We start from the raw sequence: 13,832 nt of genomic DNA, 5'->3' as shown, positions 1-13,832 counted from the left end.
GTATAGTGGTGCAGAGAAGGAGCCAGGGCAAAGTTCAAGGGCCTGTGGGAACAGAGGACAGAGAGGCACTGAGAGGAGAAGGAAGAATATATTCGGTGTGTGCTGGGGACTCCTGACTACACCAAGAGGAAGAACACTGGGAAGTGCGTAAGCATGGAGGGGTCTGAAACAGACAGGAGAGAATGAAAGATACACAAGCGGTGGGCAACAGATGCAGTAGTCCAACAAAAAGTAACAATACTAATGAGAGGGGGGCTGGATATGTGGTTCTTCTGCTTTAAAATGAAAATTTGGGGGTTTTGTTTGTTTTTAGTGGAGAGGTGGGAGGCCTTGGAGCTCTGAGCTCAGGGGCAGAGAGAGAGAGAGAGAGAGACAGAGAGAGAGAGAGAGAGAGAGAGAGAGAGAGAGAGAGAGAGAGAGAGAGAGAGAGAAAGAGAAGGGAGGGAGAGAAAGAAGAGTACTATAAAGTTAACATAGGTGTTTTGATTCTTTTTTGAAGACTTCTTTTAGAATTCTTTATGTAAAGTCAAATTTGCATGATGCAAATTTACCTAAATCTAGAACTGTGTGTACTGTTTTATGGAGGACCAAGAACAATTTCAGGCAGCTAGGTGGTGCAGTGGATAGAGTGCTTGGCCCAAAGTTAGGAAGACAAATATTATTGAGTACAAATCTGGCCTCAGACACTAGCTGTGTAACCCTGGGCAAGTCACTTAACCTTGTTTGCCCCAGTTTCCTCATCTGTAAAATGAGTTGGCGAAAGAAATGGCAAACCACTCCAGTCTCTTTGTCAAGAAAACTCCCAATGGGGTCACAAAGAATCAGACACAACTGAGAATGACTGAACAAAGAAAACAACAGAAACACAATATTGGTGGGGGGTCCCAACAAACACAGCTGTTTCCAAATGTAAGTTACTCAAATTTAGCAAAAGATAACCTTCATCTTACCATAAGACCAAAAATCTAGAACTAAAAGAGACCTCCGATGCCATCTAATCCAATCCTTAATTTTTCCAACTGACAAAACTAAAGCTTTGGAAGATGAAGTGATTTGCCAAAAATCACACCCCTATATAATAAGTGTCCAAGGTGGCATCTGAACCCAGGACCTCCAACTCAGGAGCCAGTGCACTTTCTACTGTACCACACCGTCTACTTGTACTCCTCTAGAAATTCAGGATGTTAATTGTGGATTTAAAAACAGAAATCTGAATCATCAGAGCAGCTCTTAAGTAAGGGTTTAGAATGACTTGAAAGTAACCATCAACTCTTCCAAAGAAAACATTTTCATGTGGAATTCATTGTTTCATAATTTATACTAATAGCTTACCTCCCTGGGGAAATGGGGGGGGGAGGGAATCTTAAAGAGACATCTGCAGCCATGTTTTTTCTCAGAATGCAAGAGCTTCTGAGATTATTTAGCTGAACCTCTTCATTTTACAAATACAAAACTGACATTCACAAAGGTTGCAACTTTTCCGAAGTGATTAGAATCCAGAGATTCTGACTGACAGTCCTACCTAGTCTCAGTATTCAAGCTAAGTATCAAGGAAATTCATCCACTTATGTGTGTATCATTATCACATCTGTGTTGAACGAACAAGTGCCATTTATTACTCCAAATGTATCACACAGTCTCAAAATCCAGATGACACTGTTTCAAACTGCATATCTACTATAACTATCAATTTTGTACAGTAACAAATAGGACTCATCAGGAATATCTTTCTTAGAGATCCATGTCTCTGGGAAAACAAAACAAAACAATACTGAGGAGTTGATCTTCTTGGAAGAAAGACGTTATTTGTTCATTCAGCTCTAGAAATAGACTTTGACTACAGATACAAAACGTAATCACTTAGGTGAAATAGTTTGCTGTCTCAACCAAGCAGGCCTACCTTCCTAGTCAGCAACTTGCATTTATCAAAGCCTTAAGGAGAACAGGTCTACATTCAAAGCTTAAGTGGCCAAATAGAGTTAAGTAGATTCAGACCCTAGATGAAAAGCTACATCAGTGATTCCCAGAGTGGGCCACCGGGCCATTTGCTGGCTGTGCTATAAGCTGTGCCAAGAATTGTACACAACTCATACTTGCAATCATATGCACATATGCAAGTCTCCCAACTCTTCTGTATTGTTGCCAACTTAAACATTTACGGTGCCATGTATCCCCCCATTGCAAAAAATAAAACTGTGTTGTAAGCCAAAAAAAAAAAAAAAAAAGCAAAGTACTGGTCTATAGGAAATTGGCCAGTTTCTCAGAGTAGCAATCTTGAAACTATTAAAAAGGTTAATTTCTTACTCACTCATACCACTACTTATTCTACTTACTCTTCATGTATTCTGGTACTATTACATAAGGTCTAAAAAGGGAAGTTCCCTGATTAATTCTATGTGCTACTGGAGATAAGTCTTCGGGTTGAAATGTTTGCTTGTTCATACCTCTCTTACCTATAAAGCCAAGAAGCACTTGTTAAGAGCATAAAAGACAAGTCCTGATTAATTTTTCAGTGTCTCCAGAGCTGCCCCAAGAGACATAGTGGTATATAGTCAGAGGACCTAGCTCAAATCCTCCCTCTACCTTTTATTACTAGTATGGCCTTAGGCAAGTCACTTTTTCTCTCTTGAGACTAAATTCCTCACCTGTAAAATAAGGGGGGTTGGGTTCAATGTCCTCTAAGGTCTCTTCCAACTCCTAATCTATGATTCCAATGTTTGATATCATTCCAGGGGAAGGGTTTCAATAACTAAGATGACTTAGTTGTCTCAGAACCTAAGGAGGATGAACTCTGTTGGAAGAAGCAAGATTCCATGGTGTACAAACATGAGTATAAAGAGTCACCGGACATTTTCAGAACTCTTTTTTGCTGTCTTTGAGTTCATGAGAAAGCTGCAAAGGAACTAAGGGTAAAGCTGAATGCTGCCAATGGAAGCCATTGCATGTACCATTAATATATAGGGTAGCTGTATATGCTTGATGACATGGCCTAAAGGCAGGTTGTAGGAGTGTACTTTCTCAATCCAAGAGATGACAGCTGGGACAGAAGAAAAGGTTCTATAGGAAGAAGCACATGGCTTCCTTAAAGTTTGAATTCACTTAGGCTGAGATGTGAATTCAAAGCCAACATTTTCTGACAAACTGATTCTTAGTTAGAAGAGTGAATTCCCAGGCAGGATCACATCAAAATCAAGCATTATAGAACAGAGGTGTTAAATTTGCAGTCTATACTGAGACCAAACCAAATTAAAATGTAACTGGGAAATTTTTAGCAAAATAGATAAAAATACAGTAAAAGACAAATAATGTTAATTTGTAGTTTCCTAAGTCAATCTGCATCCTACAAGAAGCCAAAGTTTGACACTACTGTTATAGATGATAAAGAATTTTGGGGCCCTATTAGCCCAGAAGTGTTTTGTTAGCAACCCCAAGTTCATGAGTAAGAAGATCCAGCCTTCTATCATTAAGAAGGGGAGTTTCTGAGAAGTATGTCTCTTATAGAAAGAGGATAGGCTGTGTGGTCCACGAAGCTGTTATTTTCACAGGAAAGTGAAGTCACAACATGGGGAGATGATTCTATTTCCCTCTGGATAGTACCATGGGTTACCTATACTGGCAGTGAGGGTATAAGAGGAGGGGAATTCCTTTTTTAGCATCACCAAAATATGTTCACTTCTGGACAGTGACCAAATTACAGGATGAAGCTAAGAGTTTGGGAGGGACTCTGTAGAACCAGACAGGAAAGCTAGGGCTTCAATATAATGCCAGAGTGTTGCCATACTGCCAATTCTCTCTAAAATAATTCTAGATAACAGAATAGGACACCAAGTTGTAAAGTACTTTAGGTACCCACTAAAAGTAGGAAACTGTGTTGACAGGTTATGGGCTACCATGAGTCTTATATGTTTCCTGTATCAGCATATGGATTGCACCACTGAGTCATCTAGGATGTCAAGACTAAAAACATTCCACACTTTTTACAAGATGTCACACAGCCTCTGTGAGTAGGTGCCCAATAAATATTCATGATCACCACTGAATAAACTATATAGGAAGAGATAAGGAAAATAGAGAAATCCAGAGGTTTGTCTCAGAAAAAAAATTAATTTGTGAACTAATATGACTGAAAAGCTTGTGGTACTCTCAACAGAAACAGCAGAGTATATAGAAAAAACTTTGCAAAGTAAATACAAGGCAATTTCAGGATGAGACACTGGGATCTAGGATCAGAAAAGTCAGCATGAAGGAAGCTAAATTCTCAGGGAAGGTGGGTATTCTAAGGGGCAAAAATGAAGGCAGAGTCTAAGCAAAGGGGAAGGAGTTCAGGGGACATCAAGCAGGCCAATCTGACTGGACTGTACAGTGTGTGAGAAGAGTATAATGTGCTTGGAAGAGAAGACAGGAACTAGGTTGTCTTCACTTGTCTTTAAATCTAAACAGAAGACCCTAGAGGTAATAGGTAGGCCCTAGGTTTTATTCAGTAGGAAAGTGACAGAGGTTTATTTTTGGAAAACCACTTTGGCAGTAAGGGGAGAAAGGACAGACTTGAGGCAGAGATACCAATTGTGACAAGAACATCTCAGAAAAGAGGTGATAAGGGTCTTAACTAGGGTGGTGACTATGGCTATGACGAAGGGGATGGGTTTATGAGATGTTACAGAGATAGAATAAACAAGACTTGACAAGCAGTCTAATTGGATAATGATATCATGAAGAATAAGGATTCAAGAATGACTTCAAGACTGTGAAAAAGAATAACCAAAGAATGGTGGGGCTTTCCATAGAAACATTGAAGTTCGGAAGGGCATGTGGGATAGGGGAACTATACTGAGATGTGTTCTAGATATATTATAGGATAGCCAGTTTGAAATGTCCAATTGGCAGGTGGTAATGCAGGACTAACTCATGAGGGGCTGATAAAAATGTCAACAGACAGGAGACAGACAGATAGAGACACACACACATCCTCACACACACACACACAGATAGAGAGAGAGAGAGAGAGAGAGAGAGAGAGAGAGAGAGAGAGAGAGAGAGAGAGAGAGAGAGAGAGAGAGAGAGAAAGAATGAAGCCAACATAGAAGGAGCCCAAGGGCTGTTTCCTTGGGGCACATCAACAGTTAGGCAAGGAGAGTTTAGAGATGATGATACATCAAAGAAAACTAAGAACAGTGAGAGACACGTAGGATAAGAGAAAGCACTGTCACAAAAAACAGGAGAAAAAGACTACTGACACTGATAAAAGCTGCAGAAGGATAAAGATTGAGAAATATCCACCAGATTTGTCAAGAAATTGATCATTAGTAACTTGGGAGAGAAGTTTCAACTGAATGGGTTCAAACTGAATGGATATAAATGGATATTTTTTGCTTTCATTCACTAGGTTCAAGTAAGAGTACTCTACAGGGGTCTGTAAGGAGAAATAAATAGCAAGGCAAACATATCTTTGGGCATATTAGAAGTCAAAGTCCTACACAGAAGTATCACCTTCTCCTGACATTTAAACCCACTAAATCTCAAATCCCTTAGTTATTTTCAAAGATCTTCATGAGTCAAAGTTAGGAAGGGGAGCAAACTAACAAAACCCTACAATTATGATATGAAAGACTTATTGATAGAGTAATCTAGCTTCTAACTCACCACTTCAAAGAAGTACAATCAAGGAGGAAATTTCTTCAAAGTATAAAGATCATTGAATCATATTAAATATATTGATCTAATTAACAAATGTGACAACAAATCTGTGACCAGGTTTGGGATAGGAGGATAGCAACAATGACAGTATGTAAACATTTCTATACATAATACATGTTTATAACAGATTTACCTGTGTGTATTAAGATACTGGAATGGTTTGATATTTCCTTCTCCAGCTCATTCTACAGATGAGGAACTGAGGTAAATAGGGTTAAAGGACTTGCTCAGGGTCACACAGCTAGTAAGTATCTGAGGTCAAATTTGAACTCATGACATTGAGTCTTCCTGATTCTAAGTGCAGTGCTCTATCCACTATGTCAGCTAGCTGTCCCCCCACCGCCACATATATCTATATATGTATGTGCATGCATGTGAGAGAAATGTGTTAAAATGGAATCAAACTATTCCTATAATCTTAGCTTGCCTATAGTCAGGATTTTACAAGGTAAATGTATAAAATCACAATATATACCTAGAGAGACTATAGAGATCTTATCAAACTTAATTATACATACAGATAAAGTAAAGCCCAATGAGGTGAAGTAACTTTTCCAAGGTTATCCAATTATTGATATGAAATATCAATTCCAATTTTTTTTAAATCAACTAACATTTCAGTATTCTAATCAAATTGAAATAGAAACTCATCATAAAGACAAATAGATTCAATATCTATTTAACCAATTATCACAACAGGACCAGAATCATATATTACATTTTATGAAGTATAATCCTTGTCTTACAGATAAACAGCCTTTGAACTTTTCTTTATTTTCAAACTTTGCAGGTCCTTTTAACCTTACAGTCCTGAACTTTTTGTAAAATTGTGTGCACAAAAATGAAGAGTAATATTTACATTCAAGATTTGTAAGTAAGAAATGAAATAGTTGTAAAAGGGGGTTGGGTGAATTAATCACTTTAAACAAATTGATATAATTTGTGATTTCAAACTGATTAGTTGCCAGTATAGAACCAATACAACAAAGAGAAACTACATGACTCATGTTCAAATATTAGATTTTAAAAAAAGGAAATGAATTTTAAAGTTCAAATTCTAAGTTGTTTTTAGCATATAGTATTACAAAACCTGCATATATCACTTTGAACTCTCTGAGTCTCAAGTTCTTCATCTACAAAGCTAAAGAATGAAAACTAGATAATCTCTAAGATCCATTCTGGTAATATACTAATAAGTGCAAATTCAAATCAGATAGACAGTAATACAGTGTAAATCCTGCTTTGCCAGTATTTCCCAATTTTGGTCTGGATCTCTAAGGAAGTTATAGTTAAATTCAAAGGAAACCAAGGAGACCAAGTGCCAAAATCCAAACAGCATTTTGGTGGTGTTAGTGACAAGTGATACACTTAGAAACAAATTGACTATAATTTTGATCTTCTTTCTACTCTACTTGTAAAACCCAAGAGAAAGCTAAAACCTTCCTTTATCTCTTTTTAGTGAAGATGAAGTGTGATAAAAGGGGACTGAAAATCTGTATTGAGACAGGTGACAAAATTGAGAACCACTACAATACACAAATGCTCCTTTTGTGTAAAAACAAAAATCCATTTTAGAAAGTTATTATCTCTCTCTCTCTCTCTCTCTCTCTCTCTCTCTCTCTCTCTCTCTCTGTCTCTCTCTCTCCTTCCCTCCTCTCTGTGTTTCTCCTCCATGTGAACTAAAAATTGAGACTAGATTTTCTTCTGGTAAAATGTAGTTGGTGTTAAATTGTAGCTTTCCCAAAAAAACTCCCCAAGGATATGGACTTTTTTTTCCCTTTAAGAGAGTCAACCAAATGCAATGCAAAGAAAATTGTTCTCTTTTAAAATAGTTTCCCCATCCTGTACTGACTTTAAAGAAAGGGGCATTTATAATATGACCTTATCTGACCTAAATATTGAGAAATCTTTCCAATACTAAAGCATAACAAAACTTAAAAAAACTTACAAAACTTAAAAAAACTTACAAAACTTAAAAAAGCCTTAAAAACTTAAAAAAAGACCCAACCCAAGAAACTAATAAATGACCTAAGCTCTTGGACTATGTCACCATAGTCCAGTCAATTAATGATACATATATTAAATTAAATTTCAGTGAATTATTTTATATGTTTATAAAATCTATTCCCTATCAAATCCTATTTATAAGATTGAAATTTCAAGAACCAAAGACATATCTCCTATCCTTCCTCTTCAAGGGAGAGGAAAGGAGAAAAGAAAAAATTAACATTTTAATACAATCATAGAATTAAGGAACAGGGAAAAGAACTTAAGGATTCAGTCCAATTTTCTCATTTGTTACAGAGATGGGCTAAAGGGAGATGTTTCCTTAAATTTAGTTTAAAGACCTCATCATGAAAAAGCAGGGATTAAAACACAAACAAACAAAACCCCTGGAAATCAGTGAAGTGGCCTACCAGTTAAGTTCAAAACCAACCTTCACACACCTGCCAAAGTAATATGTCTAATGCCAAAGTTCTATCAGGATGAGAAAACAAAAAGCCACAGAAAAGGTGATAAAAGATACAATTTTCCTTCCACTTACAAGGATCAAAAAAAAAAAAGTCATCAGACAGAACCTACTAGTGAAAAATTCATATAGATTGATTTGATTCTCTGCAACAGAGCAGAAAATATGTTCCCGACTAAGCTTGCCAAATCCTATGTGTCTTCACCAAATTATAACCAAAGGAGGTGTAAGAACTCAAAAATCATTGATAGCCCCATTTACTGTAAGATAAAATGCAAACTTCTTAGCCTGCCTCTCTTGCCTCATTTCATATTACCACTAGGTTCTACCAGCCAGTCCTCTTTTCCTTTCCTCTCTCCTCTAATCATTAGGTCAAGGGTTATTCTATAATCAGAAGGACCTATCTTAGGTTAAATAACTCTTCCTTTACACTGCAAGCCAGGTGCTATTTTCTCCATGAAGCCTCCTCCTTCAATTTCTTCACCAGAAAAGGATCTCTCCCTTCTCATATTTCTTATTACAGTATTCCTAGACTTCTGTAAACACACTGGGGAGGGAGTAGTGGAAACATTAGTAGACCTAGAGTCATCAGACTTAGGCTTGAATTTTCCCTTAGACCACTTACTCTTATGACCTTAGGCAATCACTTAACTAACTTCCAGGAGCTCCAGTTTCTTTAACTATTTTCAAAGTTTCAGAGATTTATAGCTGGAATAAACCTAAGAGACCAACAAGTCTAATTTGCAATTATACCCACGAGGAAACAGGCCTGAGGACACTGTAACAAGTAACTTGTTCCTTACTCTATCAACCATACAGGGTTATTAAGAGGCTCTAACGTGAGAACTATTCAAACAAAACACTACATAAAAAGTGAGCTACTATAAAAAAAATGATTACATTAGCTGGGTGGAACAGTGATAGAGTTTGCTGTACCTCAAAGACCAAGTTCAAATCCAGCCTCTGATACTAGCTCTGTGACCCTGGGTACCTGTTCAACCTCTGTCTACTCAGTTTCTTCATCTATAAAAGAAGTATAGCACCTACCTCACAGGTTGTTATAAAGCGCTCTGAAAACTTCAAAGTGCTATATGAAAGCTAGCTATTATTTTCATTGTTTTAATTATAATTTTCCCTTCTAGCATGTTGATTTGTATACATGGCTTATCCCATCCTAACAGACTGTAACTCCTATAAAGTACGTTGCTTTTCATCTTTGTACTTCCAATGCCTAACACAGGCATTTAATAAAATTCTGTTAAATTAATTAGACAGAAAATGATGCTGGTCATATGTGTAACCTGTAAATTCTTTTATGTTCCCAGCTAATACATTTGGACGACTGAACTGGAATGATTAAACTACCCATCAAAATTTTAGTAACCAAAAAGATAAAGCAGATCAGATTTTGGCAGTATTAGTCAAAGCAAATTTTGTATTCACACATTCCAGAAAGGGAAATTTATGAAATTACTGAACTGTTAGTCGAAAAATGTTAGGAGAACACTGGACAAAAAAAAAGGGTACTCCAGCATCAATATTAGTAGGAGGAGTAAAATGAAAAGAGAAGGAGTTGACCATAATTCTGCTGAAAGAAATAGGAAGTCAAGGCCAAAACATTAAAAAAAGTTATGAAAATTCATTCCCATCCCCACAGAGAATGAAAAAAGATTTTTAAATATTTTAATGCAATTAGCATAATTAGCATAAAGTATTTAATCTCTTGGAATTTTCTAAACATCATCCATTTACTGGTCATTATTTTCCCTGTAACCTACTATAAAGATTCACATTCTCAGTGCCAAATTAAAGAAAAACTTTGATCAGATAAACACATTTTAATATAAAGTGTTCTTAAAAAGCATTACCCCCTAAGAAGTAGAAAAAAACAAAAGGAGGACTCTGGATTTAATTATACCCTCATTCTATAACTTCATTGCGTGAGAGAGTAACATGGTAGAAAGAATGCTGGATTTGAAATAACAACTTCCATATTTATTACAAGAATGCCCCTGGTAAATTGAGACCCTCTTGGGGTTAAATTTCTCTGTAGAAAGATGAGGGCTTGGATTTGTTGTTCTCTAAAGTCCCTTCTAGCTTTCAAACTATCAACCTATCATTAATACAATTATTTTGAATAACAGCATGCATTTCTACAATATTAAACAGTATGAAAGCCTCTTATGTTACTTATCTAATATGCCTAATTCGAATATTACTGCCATTTTCCAGATGAGAAAGTTGAGTTACAGAGATGTTAAGTCTTAGAAGTGACACAACAAAGAACTGGCAGAATCAAGGCCATTAACAACAACAATAATAATATCTATTTATAAAGCATTTCAAGTGAAGAGCTTGAGTCCTAATATTAATCAACTGAGGATTGTGTGAGCATTTTAAAGTTTCAGAAACTGAAGCTTAAAAAAATTAATTTGTACCTACTCTGTTGCAGGTCCAGTGTTATTTCTACTACTTGATGGTCAGCTGTTTCAGTTGTGTTCGACTCATCTTGACCCCATTGGCTTTTTGTTTTTGGTTTTGGTTTTTTGGCAAAGATACTGGAGAGGTTTGCCATTTCCTTCTCCAGCTCATTTTACTGGTGAGGGAAGTGAGGCAAAAACTAAGCCTAGGGTCACACAGCTTATAAGTATCTGAGGCCAGATTTAAACCCTGGAAGATGAGTCTTCCTGACTCCAAGTCTGGCACTCTTATCTATTGTGCTACCTACGTTCAAAAGTATATATTGCAATTCCAGGACTTCTTCATAAGAAATTAAGGCCAATGTTTTCTTTCTTTCTTTTTTTTTTTTTAAGTGTTCTCCTAGTGAATTTTAAATTTGTTTCAGTGAGAACTTCTAAGATGGGTTTCTCAAAATGACAGCTGAACTGGGCCTACATGAGAATTTCAGAGCAACAACCTTAAACCTTAAAAGAAGCCTCTTGCTTTACATGTGCTCTCAAAAAAATCTCAGAAGATAATCATTCCCACAAGACAAATGGATAGCATTAAATCGCACAACTTTTTGTGTGCACATGATATATAGTAGTATCATTATATCAATCTGTCATGCAACATGAACTTCAAAAAAATCGTATTAACACTGAAAAAGTAGCCATTAGCAAGAGAAAAGGTGGCCACCCCAGTCTTAAAAATTTCAGCTTGCCTACAAAACGACTTGCTTCATTACTACTTTTAATACTTTTAGGTTTGATACCTTTTGTACATACTAAAGGAACACTAACCAAAAGCTTCCATTTATTTTATAGGTCATTAAACCAGGCTAAATTTTCTTCTTCTGTTGTACCATTTTTTAGAAAAAACAAACAAAACTTCTTTTAAACCTAACAATCTCCAGAGTGAAAATATTAAATTTCTTCTGTAGTGTTTTAGTATTTAAAGAGGAAAGAGAATCCCTTTAAAAAAAAAAAAACAAACAAATCTCTAACTACTTAATATATATCCCTGACTCATAAACCTTGTCCATCTTCTTTTCCTGTAAATAAAATAAAGCAACTTTCACCTAAACATTTTGCTGACCAAGATAATCAATGGAAAAAAAGCGAAATATTTTCTAAGTTTCACACAAGCTGACCACTTAAATGGGAGAGAGAGGAAAAAGAGGGGGAGAGGAAGAAAGGAGGGGCAGATGAGAATGAAATTTTCATTTGAAAAATTACTCTGTACTATTTTTCAAAGTGACATTTTCAATTTCAAAATATCTTTTTTTTCCCCCTACATAAAACAATAACTGAATACCTCTAGTAATGGTTGTAGAAAAATTACAGCTCCTTTGCAAGAAGAAATATCAGCCTTCTAATAATGCAGTGCCGGCCTGCTGTAGAAAGCTTAAAAACAGAAATATTACCTTAATGCTTAGGAAATGGCCTTTTGAAGTTCAATAGCTAAGGCACATTTGTAAAAGCTAGGTACATAGCTTTGCAAAGACTTTGACTCTTGAATAGAAGCTGATAACACCTTTGTTGATTTTTGGTTTAAGCCCCCTCACTCTAGAAAAAAGCAAAAGAAACTTCAAAAGAAACGTTTTGACAATGTACCCAGGTACGCCCTATCTCTGCAATTAAAACGATCCTGTCTTTTTAATGCGGACTACATGAAAAGCTTTTTGGAGTAAAGCAAGGGAAAAAAATATCTACTCTACAACCAACCTCTCGGCAAGTTCTGGAGAACACATTAGGAGGGAGGAGGGAAGTGGGATGGGGAAAATCAAGGGTTGTCTTGCTCCTGCCCTACACTACACCACCAAACATCTTACTCCTTAGCTCTGTGTACATTTTGAAGTCCTTTAAAAGGAAAAGAAAGAAAAAAATGTCCACTGCTCCCCCTTCCCCCCAAAAAGGAGTCTGCATCTTTAAGAACATATTTCAATACCTCCCTCCAAGCTGTCTTCTGAAACCCACCCAATTTGTGAGCATGATGGGCAAGTGAAAAGAGGCAGTGTAGACTAACTCTCCCCCCATCCTCATCCCACCCCACCCAATAGCAGCTCTCTCCACCGAAAAGGCTCAACTCAGCAGAACGGGATCATTTGGTGATTCACACCAAAGCTACATCCACAGGGTCCCTCTTCCTCCCTCTAGCAGAGAATAATCATAACACTGTAGTGGCCGTCAGCAACACCCTCAGCCCATGCCGTCCTCCCAAATGGCTTTTGCTTCCTTACCCAGCAGAAGCAGCTTGACCTCCCGGGCGGCTTTCTCCCCATCCTCCCGCAGGTTACGGTCAATCATCTTACTCCGTTCCACCGCCGCCTTGTCCTCCGCGCTCAACGTACAACCCATCTTGCGGAGCGTCGGGAAGGACCGTTCCTCCCTCCACCTCCAACGTCCACCTCTTCTTCCACAATCCCAAATCCAAGGCTCGCCCGCGGTGGCCTCTGGGCTTGCTCGTGGGCTTGAAGGCAGGAGAGGCTCTCCGGGCGCTCTCCCCACTTTCCAGCCCACTGGCGAAACTAGGAGTCTAGGCAGCGAGCGCCAGCAGCATCCAGGGGAGGATTCTCAGGCCCTGAGCTCCCCTCCCGGGAGGGGCGCCTCACTCCTCGAGACCCAGACAGGAGGATGGAACGCAGGGGATACAGTTGCCGCTGCCAAAACTGATACAGTTATATTGGCCGCCCCCGGAGCGCAGCCGCCGCCGCTACTGCTCGGGCTGCTCGAGCTGCACCTCCCCGGGAGTGCAATGCGCCCGCGTACTCTCGCCCCAGCCCGGTCCTGGCCGCGGCCCCGCCTCTTTCCCTTCCCTCCACTCCCCACGGCGCGCACCCGCACACGTGCACTCGGACAACACCTCCCTCTGCAGGACGCGCGCGCGCCCCCGCATTTCCTTTCCCACCCACTTCGCTCCCCCGCCCCCTTTTCCAGAGGCCAGTGCGCAAATGCTTGCGCCCCCTCCTAGTGCCCCCGATGCGAGCTAGGCTCCCTGGCCCAGGGACGTGGAGAGGTGGGGGGAGAAGAGGGTCAAGTTCTGGGGAAAAAAGCAGATCCACTGCCATAGGCTGACTCCCCCTCTTTCCCCGCCTCCCTTCCACCACTATGAGAAATGGGTTGATTTCCTCCTGGATTTTTTTACACTTCCCAAATGTAGACCTGCCTGTTCAGATGCTGTGGGGTGGGGGAAGCTGCCAAACTTAGAAGCCAAAGAAACCCAGTCC

General features: G+C 38.7%; 1 protein-coding gene across 3 annotated transcripts in view; it reads right to left on the bottom strand.

Moving 5' to 3' along the window:
- The window catches only part of GNAI1 (G protein subunit alpha i1), a 101,434-nt gene extending 88,036 nt beyond the window's left edge, over positions 1–13,398 (bottom strand). Inside the window, exons 1-2 of one of the 3 annotated variants that reach the window (XM_072653199.1) lie at positions 12,846–12,955; positions 11,921–12,009 (exon numbers count right to left, since the gene is read on the bottom strand). Coding sequence is in view for 2 of the 3 variants with exons in the window: in XM_072653196.1 (XP_072509297.1) it covers positions 10,607–10,739 (133 nt within the window). In the remaining variant the exon portion in view is untranslated. Of the gene's footprint in view, positions 1–10,606; positions 10,822–11,920; positions 12,010–12,845 lie in introns of those variants that run through there. The other 2 variants (XM_072653197.1, XM_072653196.1) reach the window with 2 other exon arrangements.
- Positions 13,399–13,832: the final 434 nt, after the last annotated feature.

The sequence above is a fragment of the Notamacropus eugenii genome, chromosome 3 (assembly GCF_028372415.1).
Source record: "Notamacropus eugenii isolate mMacEug1 chromosome 3, mMacEug1.pri_v2, whole genome shotgun sequence".
NCBI lineage: Eukaryota > Metazoa > Chordata > Mammalia > Diprotodontia > Macropodidae > Notamacropus > Notamacropus eugenii.
This window is presented reverse-complemented; position numbering and strand designations above follow the sequence as displayed.